The sequence below is a fragment of the Ailuropoda melanoleuca genome, chromosome 2 (assembly GCF_002007445.2).
Source record: "Ailuropoda melanoleuca isolate Jingjing chromosome 2, ASM200744v2, whole genome shotgun sequence".
Taxonomy (NCBI): Eukaryota; Metazoa; Chordata; class Mammalia; order Carnivora; family Ursidae; genus Ailuropoda; species Ailuropoda melanoleuca.
The window spans coordinates 139,647,754-139,665,477 of record NC_048219.1 but is presented as its reverse complement, the minus strand read 5'-3'; the positions used below and the strand labels follow the sequence as shown (position 1 = coordinate 139,665,477).

General features: G+C 43.5%; 1 protein-coding gene across 1 annotated transcript in view; it reads right to left on the bottom strand.

Annotated features, from left to right (window-relative positions):
• Positions 1-4,181: 4,181 nt before the first annotated feature.
• Positions 4,182-17,724, bottom strand: part of GORASP2 (golgi reassembly stacking protein 2) — a 35,481-nt gene continuing 21,938 nt past the window's right edge. Inside the window, exons 5-10 of the mRNA XM_002923910.4 lie at positions 16,995-17,125; positions 13,889-14,021; positions 11,848-11,971; positions 8,067-8,153; positions 6,887-6,997; positions 4,182-5,316 (exon numbers count right to left, since the gene is read on the bottom strand). Coding sequence (XP_002923956.1) covers positions 4,976-5,316; positions 6,887-6,997; positions 8,067-8,153; positions 11,848-11,971; positions 13,889-14,021; positions 16,995-17,125 — 927 coding nt within the window. The 3' untranslated portion in view covers positions 4,182-4,975. The remainder of the gene's footprint in view (positions 5,317-6,886; positions 6,998-8,066; positions 8,154-11,847; positions 11,972-13,888; positions 14,022-16,994; positions 17,126-17,724) is intronic.

Below are 17,724 nucleotides of genomic sequence, written 5' to 3'. Positions count from 1 at the left end.
GGGGGAGAGAGAATATCAAGCAGATTCCACACCAGTGCGAGCCTGACATGGAACTCGATCTCACAAACCTGAGATCATGCCCTGAACCAAAATCAAACGTCGGAGGCTCAACCAAGCCACCCGGGTGCCCAGAAGCATCTTATTTTCTGATCCTGGATCCCCTGGGCTCTGGACCATCTAACTTTTTAAAGTTTTCAGTTTTTTACCCATCCCTTCCAATACTTGAGACACTGCAAAATTCAGACACCGGTGGGCCAGGCAGGTAGCAGAAACCAGGGGGCCAGGTGAGGATATGGCCAACTGAAGGGTTTGGGCTCACAGCGGCCCTTGTTTCCCTGTGGGACTGAGGATTTACTCAGTGCTGCCAAATCTCGGGATTTGGGGGAAACCAGAAATCTGGATTTACGTGAAATGTTCTTAAAGTTGGCAATTAATTCACATTTTAATGTATACACAACACTTGAAAGGAACCACGTCTGGAGGGAAGCCAGTTTGCTACCTCTTGTTCACCTGACAGATTGTACTGGAAAGGGGCTTTGCAGGGCTGGCTCAGCAACTTTTTTTTTTTTTTTTTATTTTTAATTTTTAAAAANTTAATTTTTAAAAAGATTTTATTTGACAGAAAAAGAGAGAGCACAAGCAGGGGAGGGGCAGAGGGAAAGGGAGCAGCACACTCCCCACTGAGCAGGGAGCCCGATGTGGGGCTCGATCCCAGGACCCCAGGATCATGACCTGAGCTGAAGGCAGATGCCCCACCAACTGAGCCACCCTGGTGCCCCATTTATTTTTTAAAGAAAACCAAGAGTTCATTTATTTTTTTAAGTAATCTCTACGTGGGATTCGATCTCAAGACCCCAAGATCAAGAGCTGCATACTCTACCGAGCCAGCCAAGCAGCCCTTTGCTTCCTTATTCACCCCACCAGCAGTGAGCACGTACTGTTATTATCCTGAGCCCCAGTGGCCTTCGTGGAACAGGGGCCTGTTTTTATCTGCTGCCAGGAAATACTGTACCACCTCAACTCTGAGAACATTGCAAGGCCCTGGGGCCCACCTCCACCAGTGGATGGTTTACAGTGCCCAGGATGCTACCAGCCTGAGAGCGGGCCCACCTGCTCTTCCACTGGTCTGTGGTCCTGCTGCTTGAGTAACTGGCCTTGGCGTTAATCCCCCATTCTTCTATTTAAACTGGCTCATATGCAAGAAGCCTATAAAGGAACGTGTTGGTTAGCAATACGGGAAGCTGTTCTTCCTAGATCTAATGCAAAAAGTATCAGCAATAAAATAAATAAAAGCAATAGTCTCTTAACATGTGCACTTTGCTAAATGGTAAAATGTCTTAGTAGACAATGACCTTTGTGTTGTCTTCTTACGTCCCCAAGTTCTGGAACAGCCTGATTCAATGACCACCTAGGAGGAGGTGTGGGTAGGTGCTACTAATGGGAGCCAGGGAAGGGACGGGTTCAGTGTGGAAGAGAAATGTCAGGTTTAGTGGTTCCCATCCCCTGGGAAGCTTCTCAAAACTCCAAGGTTCCAGGAATCCATATTCTAATTGAGGTGATTCCAATCGCAGCCGGGGTGGTTAAATAATTAAAGGGAAGCCTTTACCTTCAGGCCAAGGCAGAGCCCATCCCTGAACATTAGTTGGTGTCTCACAAATAGGGAAGGTCTTTTTCATTTTCTTTCCTATTTCAATGGTCAGGAAATGAGCTAAACTTCACTGTTCTTAGTAAGTGTGCTTAATAATGGACTAAGGATAAAACAGGAACAAAAACCAAAGGGGAAGGGTGAAGTCATCACACTCAGTCTTAGCTGTCAGAGGGCCCTTTGGATGGGGCGCCTGGGTGGCTCAGTCAGTTAAGCATTAGACTCTTGATTTTGGCTCAGGTCATGATCTCAGGGTCATGAGATGGAGCCCCATGTTGGGCTCCGTGCTGAGCGCAGAGCCTGCTTAAGACCCACTCTCTCCCCCTCTACCCCATCCCCCCAATTCCCCTGGCTCTTTCTCTCTCAAATAAACCAATCTTCAAAAGGATCCTTAAAAAAGTAAAATAAAGTTTCCTCTGGATGACAGCTGCAAGTCTATTTCTTCTGTCTGCCCTGAAGCTCTTCTCTCCTTTTCGCTCATTTCTGGGTTGGTGGCCTCTGGAGGGACTGTGCAGCCCCTTCCAGCCTCCCCGCTGCTAGACAGGGTTTCTCACATGCAGATCTGAGCTTGTCGCCCATGGAGTTCCCTCAGTGACTCCTGTTCTTAAGACAAAGCCCCATTCCCCAGCCTGGCCCTCAGGGCCCTGTGCACGCTACTCCTGGCCATTCCTCAAACACTTCCCTAACTAGAAGGTGTCTGCTCCCCTCCCCCTTTGCCTAAGTAATTCTTCACGTCAAATGTTGTCTCTCAGAAAGCTCCCCAGCACCCTCACCACACTGCCACCTCTGACCCCACCAAAGCTTGCTGCGAACAGTGGTGCTGAGTGTGGGCTGCGCCAAGGGCTCAGTCCGGCTCCACGGCACGCAGCAGGGCTGCTCACTGGGCCTCACGGGTTCCTCTTCCTCCTCCTAACAGCAGAGCATGTGGCAGGATAAAGACTTCACTGCTCTGCCTCCCTTTAGCTAGAAGTGGCCATGAAGCCCCACACTGGCCAGAAGGATGTAAGCCACAGTACTGGGTGTGACATGAAACTGCTCTGATTTGTCCCCAAAGGAAAGGGGAATGTACCTTTCTCTTCTGGCTGGAACCAGAATGGCATGGCTGGGACCACAGCTGCCACCTGTGTCCGTGGGAGGACCATGGAAGTGGAAAGCAGACCTGTAAAACTCCAGATGGGAGATGGTCTCGGACGCTGCCGCGGACCAGTCCTGCCTCTGCCAGACTACCTCCAATGGGTGTCTGAACACGGGAGACATAAACTTTATTTAAGTCATCATTATTTTTAGAATATTTGTGGTAATGGAGTTTATTCCAAACTGATGTCCTCCCTTACCACTGCCTCCTGTCTTTCTTGTGTGCACAGAGTGATAGAGGGGCTTCAAAGGTAATTCTGACTGCATGGGATTCCCCCCACCATGGGCTGCCCCGAGCTCAGGGCCATGGTTAAGGGACTTCTTCCCGAGTGCCCGGAGGACTGATCCCACCAGGCTCCCTCCCTGACATGGCCCTAGTAAGTGGCCTCCTGGCAGGGACACTATCTTTCACATCTGTGTTTCTGGCCCCAGTGCCTATTTAACACTGAAACTGGTTTTCCTGAAGGAAGCAGAGAATATCTAAACTGTTCTGCACCTCAGGAAGTTCCAATGAGCCCACACAGGCCAAGTCTGCGCCCATCCTCCAAATGAGCGCTAAGACTCTCTCCCTCCCCAGAGCTCAGTGTTTTACATATGCTTATGGACATTTTTCTGGGAAGACGGTCCAGCACTGTCATCATTCTCAAATGAGAACTGTGACCTCAAAAGAGTTAAGTAATCACTGCAATGGAAGAACTGCTGTTTTTAGTTTTTGTTTTTTTAAAATCATTTTTAAAGCTTAAAACATATTTACTTGCTTTCCACGAAGGTTATCTCCTAGACATTTAAAAAAAATATGAGCAACTTTTAGAATGCAGTAACAACTTGTTCAACCCCCTCCTATCCTGGAAAGAAAAAAATTCTAACATTTAAATATACTTGTGAATATTTTTCCTACCTAAGCTCTTTTTCAAAAAACAGGATTGTTAATTGAGAGAAATATTCTAGAAATATTTACAACGCAAACAGAAGAAGCTATGCTCAGAGCTGGAGCCTTCTTTTACCATTTAGCTTGAAGGACAAACCTGGCTCCAGACATGGATATAACCGAAATACTGGCTGGCACTGGGCCCTCTATCAGATGCACCGGCTCGGTGCTGCTAAGCCCAGTCTCTGGCTGAGGAGGTGAAGGCCAATCGCATGTGCTGCTCCCCTAGCAGTAGTCATGCTACCGCCAGGTCAATAACCAATGAACCTCTTTTGTCTTATTTAAAAAACAGATAGAATATGCATTTAATTTCATTCAATAAATCAATTCCACTTAACTTACCATCTCTTAGAAAACTTAGGAAAAGCAAACATAAGACATGAAAAATTACATTAAAGATGTGCGACATCCTGGAGAGTCACAAGTACATACATGGTAATTAGTTCTCATTTAAATGCACCACAAGAAGAAAAATAAAATTACTGTAATTTATTGCTATCTATGCTTCTCCAGCAGAGCTAGAATAAGTAGCCACAAAGTGCCACCTTCTGGTTTAAAACTGTGCAACATCTCCTTTATTTCTTTTTAAATGCCATTTTATGGTGGACGTATAAAGCAACAGCAGCAGTTACAAAATGTTGTCTGAGTAATTCTGAGAGCTCTAAACAAAGATCTGTGTATAGGCTGAATAAAAAGATGTTCAATTAATAGTGCACACTGTGTAACTTTAACAAACATCTTTAGTTGGAATTTTCGTGTAAACCTTTAGAGAGATGTGACTCACAGAGACCAAAAGTAAAATAGTTTTTCCTTTCACGATTTAGTGAGGTGGTCTGCATTCTCAAAACCGATTTACAAAATACAAGAAATGTTGCGTGTGAGTACTAGGCATAAAATATTTCGTTTTCTTACAGAAGGAGCAGCAGGGGGACAGGGAGCCTAGTGGATGCCCCGTCACCACCTTTCCCAAAGATGTATACCCCCAAGAATGGCAGTGGAAACCTGGCAGCAAGCCACTCTTACAATTCTTTTTGGTTGTTTTAAAATACAAGCACTCTCTGACATTTCCCTCCCCAGCCTGTGAGCCCCGCCCCGACTTGGCAGGATACAAGCCCACGTCCTCTTCGTCAGTTTTCCCCTTAGAATTATTTACAGGATGCCTACAGATACGGTACAAACTAGTATGAAATTAATGATAGTTTGCATTTCCAGACACGCTCCCGTGGTTAAATAAGCCCACCACGCCGACTCCGAAGACCGGTTCAAAGCTAGGGTGACTCGGAGGCACTTGCATCCGGAACTGCAGAGACAGGCTTCTCGCTGGCTGGGGTGGATTCGCAGACTCTGTCCTCAACAGTGGTGGGGGCCTTGGGAGTGGGGGGTGTCACATCCACAGCGGGTGCGGAGGCAGCGTCTGCCCTTGCAGTGGTCGTGACAGGGTCGGAGGGTGGGCTGCCGCTGGGTGGGGGGGAGGACAGCAGCTCCCCTGAGCTTGCCGCGGAAGACACCTCTGGAACCAAAGGGAATGATGGGAGGAACTCGGATGGCATGGGGAGAGGTGCAATGCCAGATAAGTTTCGGGGAGGCAAGGAAGGAAGAGGTGGCAAACCTAGGACAAAAATGGCACAGATCACACATCCTCCCAGCACTAAAAAGGCAGCAGTCATCATCACATGACCGTATTTGCATTTCACTAGGGAACTGAAGCCCAGGAAGGGCAACACACATCACAACCCGTGCTTCTCCTCAGGTGGAGGCCAGGACGGAGTTAAACACCCCCTGCCAGACCAGCTGGCCAGGAGGAAAGGTTCCGGGCTTCTAGACTCCAAAACCTCCCTGTGACTCAGCCAGTTCAGAGAAGAGATTTTCCTCACTGAGGACAGACAGAAGCCCACCCAGCAGGCAATGCCGCTACACCAGCGTTGGACGGGGCACTCCCATTCCCCCAGCAAGGGACAAGCGAGTCAGAGCGGCCCTCTGGACAGACAGCAGCAAGAGGAGACGGGCCAGCCCTCCCCTGCATTAGCCCCACCGTAAGTACCCAGCCTNAAGGCGAAGAAGGGAGCGACTTGTCGTGTAGGCTCCCTCCCCTGCATTAGCCCCACCGTAAGTACCCAGCCTCTTTCAAGCCCTGTGACTGGCTGGTAACCATTACACTTGGTGGGTTTATTGTGATGATTTCAAAATGCAGAATGAAGGAGTATTACTTCTTTAAGAAAGGCAAGGCAGAAGGTGCATGTTCAGAGCAACCACTGGGCTGGCGAAACCCCCAATGCGCTTAGAGTCTGTTAATTCGTGGAAAAGGGACAGGGCATAAAAGAAAAAAACAAAGGGAGCGCTAAGATAGGTAAATGTTAGAGTTTACAGTCTTCCTTTGTTTTTTAAACCACTCTGCTGAAAAGCAAATGGGTTCATGAGGACAGGTAATGAATACACCCAGAGGGGGTGGTACAGCAGGCGCCTTTATGATCCAGACAGAAACATGACAATGTACACTCACTGACATCACCCATGGGCCTAACTACAGAAATTAGAAATTAATAGCCCTGACCTGTGGCCATGGCAAAGTTAAAGGTAACGTGGGTAATCATTAACTAGAAGAGCAGATAAAATCTGAGCAGAAGTGCTTTGAACATCAGCTAGCTTAACTATTTGTAGCTAAAATCTCAACAGTTTTTATTATAAAAACATCTGTTAATAACAGAGAATATTTATCAAGTAACAAATGCAGCCAGCTGAGCAAGGATGAGGGTTTCACAGCCCAAGTCCTGGGCCTGACTACTCAAAACAAGCACCGCTGGTGGCAGCCGCGGGCGCCAGGAGAATGGCAGCGAGTTCATTCGCCTCCACTGTGGGGGGACTGTACCCCTTCCACCCAAGCAAGTCAGTTCCAACAGCGCCGCGACACTGTTCTCTATTTCTGCAGCTGGCCCTTACCGGGCTGTCGGGCTGCAAGGAGAGGAAAATGGAGGAGAGGTGGCCAAGTAGAGGAGAATCACAAAAATATTCTTCTTCCTCTTCTTTTTTAAGCTTTCTAAGTAAAAAAGATTAATATTTATTTGAAGCAGCTGAAATTCGTAAACTGATCTGCCCTTTCTGGAAAAAACTGCAATAGAGGATTTGCTTTCCTGGATAAAAGCTTTTTATTAGAGTCTAGGAAGGCAGGATGGGCAACATACCCGGGTTCATGAGCTCCGGCAAGCTGACGCCTGGCATGACGTGCGGTGTGGGGAAGTTGAGGTTGGGGAGGGCAGGCAGGTTAGGTAGTCCTGCTGGTAAAGGCATCAGACCTAGAGAGAAGGCCGAGAACAAAAGGTAAGTCACTTCCTCTGGGGAACACGTTCCATCCTTGTGTTCTGAGACAAACACTACCCACGTCCAAGTGAGAACACCAGAAGTCCACTTACTGGGCGGCAGTTCTGTGTCCTCACATTAACAAGAAAAAGAGCAAAATAGCTCACTTCAGCGAACCATCTTTCTGTACCTACGTGACTGGATGGCTAAGTAGGTAAGGGTTAAAACCCATCCAAGTACTTCCAGACCTGACAGCCAGGAACGACGAAGGCCTGAGTGCTGTGGGGAAAGGGCTGACAGGGCTCAGAAAGTGCAGGAGTAAATGCAACTCAACTTCTTTGATGGCGGAGGTTTACAGTCCCTCCTTCAGCTTTTTCATTTTTTTTTCCTGAAGTAACTTCAGACTTACAGTTGCAAAAGTAGTTTATATAAAGAAACCCCATATATACCTTTCACTCAAATTCCCCGCATGTCAACATTCTACCACACTTCTTCACCAATGTGTGTGTGTACACGTTTGGTTAATGGCTTAGTATGTCTGTGTAATGGCATCCTTAGTCATACAATTAAAGGTTCTCACGATTCAAGTATATTGGATCCCTGAAATATTTGTTATCTAATGGATAAAGACACGTGGTCTTTACTAGGAATAGTAAGAAAAATAAACAAAAATCTAACTGAATCTTAGAGCTTCTGAAGAACCTGATATGGAATGCTCTCTTTCGGGGTACAACATCTAGTCACAGAAACAACTACTAGAAAGCCCTAGTTAGGGAAGCCCTGAAGAACACACTTGTCCACGCTGCTTCTCCCTGCCTCAGCTGCATCCGAGGGGTAGCTGGCTGATGTAAGGAGCCAGAGGTTCAGCAGCTAACAGCTGGTAACTGACAGCTGTTGCCATCTGCTCTCATTTATCACAAAGTTACAGCAAAGGTAAGAGGAGATGAACAGACAGAAAAAGTCACCACAAAGGGGTAAGATAATTTTCACTGTTTTTTTTTTTAAGATGCACAATATTAGTCATGCTATTATTACTACACACATCTCTCGTCTCCTGCTGCTTACCTGGTAATGTAGTAGCTGGGTTCATTGGTGGCACAGAAGTGAGGGACTGGTTTACTTGTGGTGGCAATAATGGTACTGTTGGGACACCTGAAACAAAACCATGATGTTTAAAACAATTTCTAACAAATTCAGTTAACAAAGAATGGACAGACTTTATTAGGACAGTCTTCTGCCCCCTTCCTTCCTCACCATGGTAAGGCCTTAATTTCAGTCCTGGTTTCTGGCTGCTTCAGTGTCTGCCTTAGCTGACTTACATACTCTGCCTGTGGCCTTTAACAAAGACTGTTTACAGAGTCTGGCCTAACAGGACAGGAGGCTCTGAAAACCCACCTCAGCTAAGTTCTCTGGACAAGAGTTTTACATCTGACCTAAGCAGAGCTAAATTAGAAAACTGTTTTAGAAGTTCAGAAATGCGATTCAAGGGGCGCCTGGGTGTCTTAGTCATTAAGTGTCGGCCTTCGGCTCAGGTCATGATCCCAGAGTTCTGGGACCGAGCCCCACATCGGGCTCCCTGCTCAGCGGGAAGCCTGGTTCTCCCTCTCCCACTCCCCCTGCTTGTGTTCCCTCTCTTGCTGCCTCTCTGTCAAATAAATAAATAAAAATCTTTAAAAAAAAAAAAAAAGGAAAGGAACGCAACTCAAGGATTCTAGTCAATGTCTATTAGGCCCTTGAACTACACACCACATAAACCTAGGGCTGCTGGGGGTAAAGGGGGCATGTGCCCTGTGAGTCCATGAATGCTGGTCTGCGAAAGGGGAGAGTGATGCAAATGGCCTGAAAGAGACAATACATGGGCCTCCAGAGATGGAGAGAATGAGCTGGCTTCCTGAATTTCCATTTCCTTTTGACAGGAAATGGACAGGTTCCCAACTCTCCTTTGAAGTCTTTTTACTGATGCTAGCTTGAGGAGGTTATGTTCTTCAAATGCAAGTAACTCAGGATACTACACAATAAAGGGTATCTATTAATATCATAACCTACTCATGCGAGAGGTTTTGCTGTCCAAATAATAGTAACGATGTATCTACATGGATTCCAGACTGTCATATAGAAATCTGCTTAAATATGGTAGCAGGGATGAGTTGTGCCTAAAAACAAGAAGCAACCCTTTTCAGATAGTTATTTATTTTTTTCATGTATTTACTTTTCTGCAGAAATTGGAGGCATGTAAAAGTAGGAGTCTTTGCTTTCATCAGGTTCTCAAAGAAGTTGGATAACTGTTACGTTCATTCAATCTAGGTTTTTGGGGACACCTACTATATGCTGGACGCTGTTCTAGGCACTAATGCACTTTACAGCATAAAGAAATTGCAAATCACTACCTGGAGGACATATTCTAATGAGGGGCAGGAAAAGGGAGACTGATACTGAACAAGTAAAATACACAGCCTGTAAAATGGTGTGAGTTCTCTGCAGAAAATCAAGCAGCGGAGGGGACAGGAAACATAAAGGAGTGTATCGAAAAGGTCATACTGATTAATGTCATTTCAAAAGGATATATTCATTTTCTAAAATTTTTTAATCCCCCAATTTTCAAATCCATATATAAATGTTTTTTAAGATACTTTTAACGTTTCTACAGTTACTAACTGGGCTACTGTGCAGCAATTTATGAAAAACAAAGACAGGTAAGAAAAAAAAAAGTGGGTTCTCACATGTCATGTTGCTGCAATATTCAATTTTTAAATTGATTTTCTCAAAGTGAAAGTGCTGACTTCAGTCTCTTCTGAGCAACTGATTTACATTTCTGTCTTTTAATATTCAAGAAGCCATTTCTCTACAGTATAATAAGGCCAGGGGTCTCAGTGCATGTGCTTATAAGACAAGTATAACTATAATGTAATGAGGGAAGATTTAAAATGTCAAAAAGAAACTGAGATTTGAAGAGAGATGTCAGCTATCTCAAAATCAGAAGAGCTCTGATATGGCACTGGAACACTTACTCTAAAATAGGAAAGAGTTATGTAGACACAGAACGGTCTGCTGCTGTGGGTGTTACACCACCCCACCTGTACTAAGTCTATTCAGGAATAAACTAGAAGACCATCTGATGGAATCCAAGAAAAATATCACAATATAAAAAAGGATTCCAACACTGCTCAAATGAAATGGACTTTAAATTCCCTCCCAACTGTATCTATGACTTCATATGGATGACATTAGTATTTCATCTAGGAAATGTTCTAAACCTGGATTGTGGTGATGACTGCGCAACTCCATAAATTTACTAGAAATCATGGAGTTGTATACATTCAGTACTTAATTTTATGGTATGCAAATTATATTTCAAAAAAACCAGGAAAAACACAGCGAAGAGCAAGAGGTAGAAAAGCAGGTCACCATAGCGCAAACTAGTGAGGCTGGGTGGGGGTGAGAGGGTTCGTGTTACCATGCCGTCTACTTTAGGCTATGTTTGAAATTTTTAATTCTAAAAAACTAAAATTTTAAATTTCATCTAGAAAAACACACCTTTGGGAATGAAAATTAAGATTCGGAAAAGGGCTGGGATTTGAACCGAGGGGACCAAGTGCAAAAATCATACTGTTGACCTTAACTGCATCTTGGTGAATGCATCTATTTTAAATTCATTCCAGGACAAAGTGGAATGTGAACAAATTGTGAGCATAAATATTAAAAGGAGCTCAAGAATAAAAAGTATTAATGAAATAAAGCTAAACTATGTCAGTATTTTTCTTACACTTACTGAACATTTATTGAGTAATTATATACTCTTGGTATATTATGAAGAAACAAACCCAGAAAACACGTGGTTTTTAAAAAAGGCAATGGAAAAATAAACTCTACCAACATACAAAGTTAAGATCTATATCATGTGACCAAGCAATCCCAGGCCTAAGAATATAATCAAGAAAAATGAAGACACAGTTTCATGCAAAACCTTGTTCCCAAATGTTTGTAGCAGCATTACTCATAAAAGCCAAAAAGTAGAAACCACCTAAATGTCCCACAACTGATAAACGGATAAATAAAATGGGTAAATAAAATGTCCATATGGTGGAACATTACTTAGCCAAGAAAGGAAGTACTACTATATGCTACCACATGAATGAACCTTGAAAACATTCTAAGTGAAAAAAGTCAGTCACAGACACCATGCATGTTGCATGAAATGTCTAGATTAGGCAAATCCACAGAAAAAGAAAGAAGATTAGGAATGGTCTAGGCCCGAGGGGTTGGGGAAAAACAGTGAGTGACTGGTAGGGCAAGGGTTTCTTTTGCGGTAATGCAGTGTTCTGAAACTGACCAACATGATGGCTGCACAACTCTGCAAATACACGGAAAAAAATCCCACTGAATTATATATTTTAAATGGGTGACTTGTATGGTATGTGAATTATGTATCGATAAAGCTGTTGGAAAAAACCCAGAACAAAAAAGGACAGTACTCGTTAGAACAAGAAATAAGAAAAGGGAGGAAGACATGCACGTGTCCCCTGAGCAAGACCGAACCCCTAGGAAGAGAATGGTGTCCGGCTCACTTCTGTATCTGCAGTGTTTACTACCTAGGGGATACTGCAAACAGTTGTTGAGAAAACAGAGCAATTAAACAGAATTTAAAGGTGGAGTTCTGACTCTACAATATGTCCAAGCTGAGAGAAGCCTAGAATCTAAAATACACCGAGAAGAGGTTTAAATGCAGAGCATATGAACAGTTTTCAAAGTACACTGGCATTAGTTTTTAAAATTCTATAGCTTGAGACACAGAAATCTGTATCATATAAAACAAAGTAGGTTGAAGAGAGTAGAGTTTTCTGCACACCTGTACTGAGAACATTACTGACAGCTGGTGGAGTTGAGCTAATAGAAAGTCCAGACAGACCCTGTTCAATTTCTGTAGCTCCTGGTGGTGACAAAGATGGGGGATTAACTGAGGACAGCTGGACCTGCCAAAAAGGAAAGAAAGAAAAAATTACTCAAGTTTACTTGAAAGAACATACAGCTATTGTCTCTCACCGGTCCTACAGATACCTTCTTTAAAAAAGTTTTTATTTAAATTCCAGTTAGTTAACATACAATGTAAAATTAGTTTCAGTTGTACAAAACAGTGATTTAACACTTGCATATATCACCTGGTGCTCATCACGAGTGCCCTCCTTAATCCCCATCACCTATTTCTCCCACCTCCCACCCACGTCCCCTCTGGTCACCATCTGTTTGTTCACTCTAGTTAGGGGTCTGTTTCTTGGATTGCCTCTCCTTTTTTTTTTTTTTTTTTTGGTTTGCTCCTTTGTTTTATTTTTTAACAGATACCTTTTTTGATCATACTAGCTGTCAAAAGTTTTCACCTGGCACTTCTGCCTTCAGACACCCCTTCCTATTTTTGTTACATGTCAGGGACCACGCACTGTAAACATTTCCCTATCCTGTTGCTTCCAGTCTCTTGCCACGTGGCATCTCCCCCATTACACACTGTTCTAGGAGGAGACTCAACCTTTCCTCCTTTGTAGCTATCCCCAAATCATTTTATTCCACCTTTCCTCTTCTCTGAGTTCTTAGCCAGTTTTTAACTTTCATTGTTCATGGAAGAAATCAGCTCGAAGTCTTAATAATATGATAGAGCCCTTAGACATTTCTCAAGATGTCTAACCTTGTCAGTCCATCTTATCTTTTCTCATCAGTGAGTGAAGGTGGCAGCCAGACCTCAACATTCTGGGGTCGCGAAGGGATAAGTAAGTTTACATGGATTCTATGGCTGGGTGGTTTCACCTCTGGAAACTCCAACTTCTGCCGGCTCCAGTAGCCTCTGGCACATTCCAACACAACTTGTATTCTGGCCCTTTTCCCTAGCCGCCATTTCACCCTCTGGTCTTCTCAGACTGCCGAGAGAGGCTTATCTGGGGCAGAAACCACTGATGAGGGGCAGCAGACATGGCGTTAAGAATCTAAACATGTAATGACATGGGCTCTGGCCATTGGCCAATGGCAGGGGCGGGCACTGCGGAAACATTCCACTTCTCTAGCTCCTCTTCACTTTCTCTAGAATTGGGGATGGCCAAACTGTGTACCATAAAATGACAGTGGTGGTAGCCCTTTCAACTGTAACATTTTCTTTCTGAATGTCTGGTTTTTACTTATTCACGCAGACAAGAGTTAACTGTCCCGTGAGGCTTGCACAGAAAACCTTTTAAAAGCCTGTAAGCCTGTGCAAACATCTTATTCCTTAAAAAGCCTCGCTTTGATCCTGTAGCAGTTCCCACATAGCATCTTGCTCTGCTTTCCCAGTGCAGTTTCTTGAAATAGTAAGCACCAGCTCTCATCATCACCTTGTCACCCACTGCTTACCCTCTGTCCCCTGTGATCGGAACCTGCACCCCGCCAGTCTCTGAAATGCTCTGGCCCAGCATGTGTGCTTCTCACTCCCCCCACCTGCCTTCTCTCAGTACCTCACAGTCGACATGCCCTTTTTCTTGAAGCTCTGTCCTCCCCTTTGGACTGCTTCTGTGCTCCCTTTGCTGGATCCCCTTTCTGCCCATCCATTTAAATATTAGGAATATTCAAGATTCCAGCCTCAGTCCTCTGACCCACTAAGGCCCAATCCTTGAAAATTTTTATCACTGTTGATTAGGTTAAATTACCCTCCCTTTGCTGATGATTCCCAAATCTGTATCTCTAGCCTTATCCTTGTTCCTGAAATCCAGATCCATCGGCTACTCATCTGGATATCCTACAGGAACTTCAAATTCATCAGGGTCAACACTAACTCATCACCTGCCCTATCTCCACGAGTGCTACCACCACACACACTGACACGTGATTTTACTGGAAACTGTATGATGTCATCGGTAGTAAAGTTATCTTACCTCTGTAAACCCATCTTTAAGAGGAGTAATAGGTGTACCAGTCATCTGTCCGGGAAGAGAAATTTTCTTCCCTTCTTCAAACGGGCGTGTTGGTATTCGATGCAAATAACCATATCCAATGCCACATCCTAGGCTACGAAAATATTTTTTTCTTAAAGTTATTACCATCAATCACAGCTTGCATTTCTCTGAGGTTTTGAAATACAAAACCAATTTCCATTCTTTTAAATAATGTCATCCTATCAGACGTCTCTTCTGACCACCCTTTATAAAACAGCACCCGGACCTCTACCACAGACACTCTCCTTTATTTTTCTTCAAGCATTTATCATCATCTAACACACTGCACATTTATTTATTTTCTGTCTCCCCCAATAAAATGTTAAGGTCCTTGAGGGCAGACACCTCATTTTGTTTACTGCCATAATAGTTCCTGGCACTTGGCAGACACTTAATAATTATTTGCTGAACGAGTGACATATGGCCTTTCCACTGAAGAACTCCACGCACTTCTGTATGATGACGTCATTTACACAGCCCCGAGTTCTATTTCAGAACCTGACACAAATCAATCCAAGTTAATCCAGATTCCTTCTACTTCATCCTCCCACTGCCACCAGAGGCATCTTTTTAATAAGACATAATCACACTGCTTCTTTTCATAGTCTGCCGGCCTCCCAATATTTCTTTTTCCTTCTTCCCTTTGGAGAATTACTTCTCCGCGTTGTGCACAGTACTGGTGGGACTGTCCATCAAGGGGCCTTGTCCAAATCAAGGAATGGCTCATAACCCAAACCAGGCCAATCCACCTCTCTTGCCCATGGCTGCGAATCTTGGGAGTGACAGAAAAAAACCAGAAATGGCTTCATCCCTTCAGTAGAATACTAATGAAAACTGCTAATTTCCTTCCTCTCTAACTCCCTAATGGTGTTAAGTCTTGTCTTTCCCATGTCTGATTCTTTAGCTGTTTCTCTGATTATAGGAGCAACTCCACAGCAATAAATTCATGTTTGCTTATGACAGCAACAGTTGGTTTCTACTGCTTGGAACCAGCGACCGCCCCCACGAGTCCAGTGTTTCACAGTCCCACTGCCCAAGGTGTATCCAAATTTCGACCACGGTAAGGCCCTTCACAATGATTCCACCTTGGGTTTCCATCGTGATTGCTTTTATCTCCCAAACTACTTGATATTTTCTGAGAAGGCCACGCACAGTTATCTCTGTGCCTCTCTCTTGACAAGGCATCTATTATTTCTGTGGATACTACCACCACTGAAAGCTGGGAGAGCAAGCAGTGGCCAACTCCAGCTCTTTCTAATCCAAATCTGATTTTTACAATGATGCTTCGTATTACAAAATTACTTATTCCTTGGCTTACTTTTCGTCCCTTGTACCATCAAATCTGCAATCCTCACTGAACTAGATCTCAGATTTAGGGGAAGAAAGTAAGATTAAATAATTTAAACTGATCAATGATAGCCTTTCAGAGGTAGGGGCATTTTAAAACAAGGTTCTTATTAGAATTAGTGATGTTCTTTGCAGCTGGACTTCACCATTAGCAGAATCTCTTCCTTGCACTTCGATTCTCTGTTTACCAAGTACTCTTGTGATACTAATCTGACCTGAGTATTCTTCTATCTGGAGAGGGGAAATGTTTCTATTATAAACTAAAAATATGCAATTCTAATAAATACAGCAGCTTCTCTACAAATTTAGTTTATCTGAGGCAGTCCTTCTGAAATGAGTCAATTCTGAATGCCCTGAGAAGATCATATTTCTGCGTGTTTACAAACCTGGACAATAACTTGATCAAGAATTGCCCCACACAGGGGCGCCTGGGTGGCTCAGTCATTAAGCATCTGCCTTCGGGGTCATGGGATCCCAGGGTCATGGGATCGAGCCCTGCATTGGGCTCCATGCTCAGCGGGAAGCCTGCTTCTCCCTCTCCCACTCCCCCTGTTTGTGTTCCCTCTCTCGCTGTCCCTCTGTCAAATAAATTAATACAATCTTTAAAAAAAAAAAAAAAAGAATTGCCCCAGACAGTCCAGATTCTTAAGATGTTACCTCTATTTTCTCAAATTGCAACAAGCTAGCATTCTGGTTGCAATATATAGTCAGCTACAGAATCTCAGGTAGCATAGGGAAAGATATTATGAACAAATAGGGTCTTTCTCTGCCTGCCTCAACCAAGTCATCCTCTTCCCAGCAAATGTTGGAACTTTTACAAAATATTTAGAAAAGTTTCCAAATCCTAGGCTTTCCTATAATTATGGCTTATGCTCAAGAATTCCTCAATTAAACAAGGCTTTCAAAATAATGAAAAACTCATACAATTTAAACAACAGCTGAAAGACCTAAAGAAGCAAAGTTAAGTCTGCATGCTTTACTTTGGCTTTCTGGAATTAGGGAATTGACTTGAACGATCCTGGAAAACTGATTTTCTACAGTTTGTTCTCTACTTGGCTTGATGATCTAAGTTGCCTTTTTTTTTTTTTTAGATTTTTATTTGTCAGAGAGAGAGAGAGCAAGCACAAGCAGGGGGAGTGGCAGGCAGAGGGAGAAGCAGGCTCCCCACTGAGCAAGGAGCGTGATGCAGGGCTCAATCCGAGGACGCCGGGATCATGACCCATGCGGAAGGCAGACACAACCGACTGAGCCACCCCAGGCACCCCTATAAGGTTGCTTTTTACTGTTGTTGCAATTTTGTCTAACTTTTGGTTGAAATCAGTCTGTCCATTTTTGAAAGCCAACAGTTTCCACAAAATGCTAAGAAATTTCCCCAACAGCTAGAGAAAGTTACACTTGTATTGTCCCACTGTTGGGGAAGCGAACTGGGAAAATAAAACTGAAAACTATTTTATTAAAATAACAAAATCAAACAAGGCTGTTTGCTCTTAGATCAGTAAAGGACTACACACACACACACACTACCTAAATATGGGCTTCAAAAAAATGGATTACTGGTTTCAATATTCCAGGTTAGCTCTTCCCTTTCCACAAGAGAAGTCTTATAATAAATAACTTGTTTCAAAATAAAAGCAATGGTGTTTACAATGTTTACTGGTAAGTTTAAGCCATCATAACTTAGTCTAAAAAATGACCTTACCTGCCTTCTCCACCCCATGCAGAATTTGGTGTAATAATCACTTCTCGACAGTTATCAGTGTCTGTATTATACACATAGAGTTTCAACGGTTTTGCTTCATGTGTTTCAATAAGGCTGAACAGATCTTCAGACTGCAAAAGCATCATAGGAGAAAAACATTTTCATATTACTGGACTTAAGAACAGTGGGTTTCAAAGCTGGCTAATATCAGAATCACCTGGAAAACCTGTTAATTAGTACAAACTGTAGGCCCTGCTGCTAGACATAAAATTCATTCCTTAAAACCAATACTCCAAACAAGATTTCAAATACTTTACCCATCTCCTATGTGCAATGCTTTATCTCTAGTTCCCTAAGACCTAGTCAGCAATTTTAGCAAAACTCTTCTACACCCAAATTCTATACATTCTTTTACTCTTCATTATCTTCTTTTAAACATTTATTTCTTCATTTGAGAGACAGCACGAGTGAGCATGCACACGGAGTGGGAGTGCGAGAGAATCTCAAGCAGACTCCCCATGGAGCCTGACACAGGGCTCAATCTCATGACCTGAACCAAAATCAAGACTCGGATGTTCAATGGAAATGAGCCACCCAGGTGCCCCTACTCTTCATTATTAAGACCTGGTTATCTGGGTCTCTCATTTTTCTCTCGTTTTCGATTTAGCAATATATACTTCCACTAGCTAACAGACAAGGAAAAGGATCTGATACAGCTGAGCCAATTTTG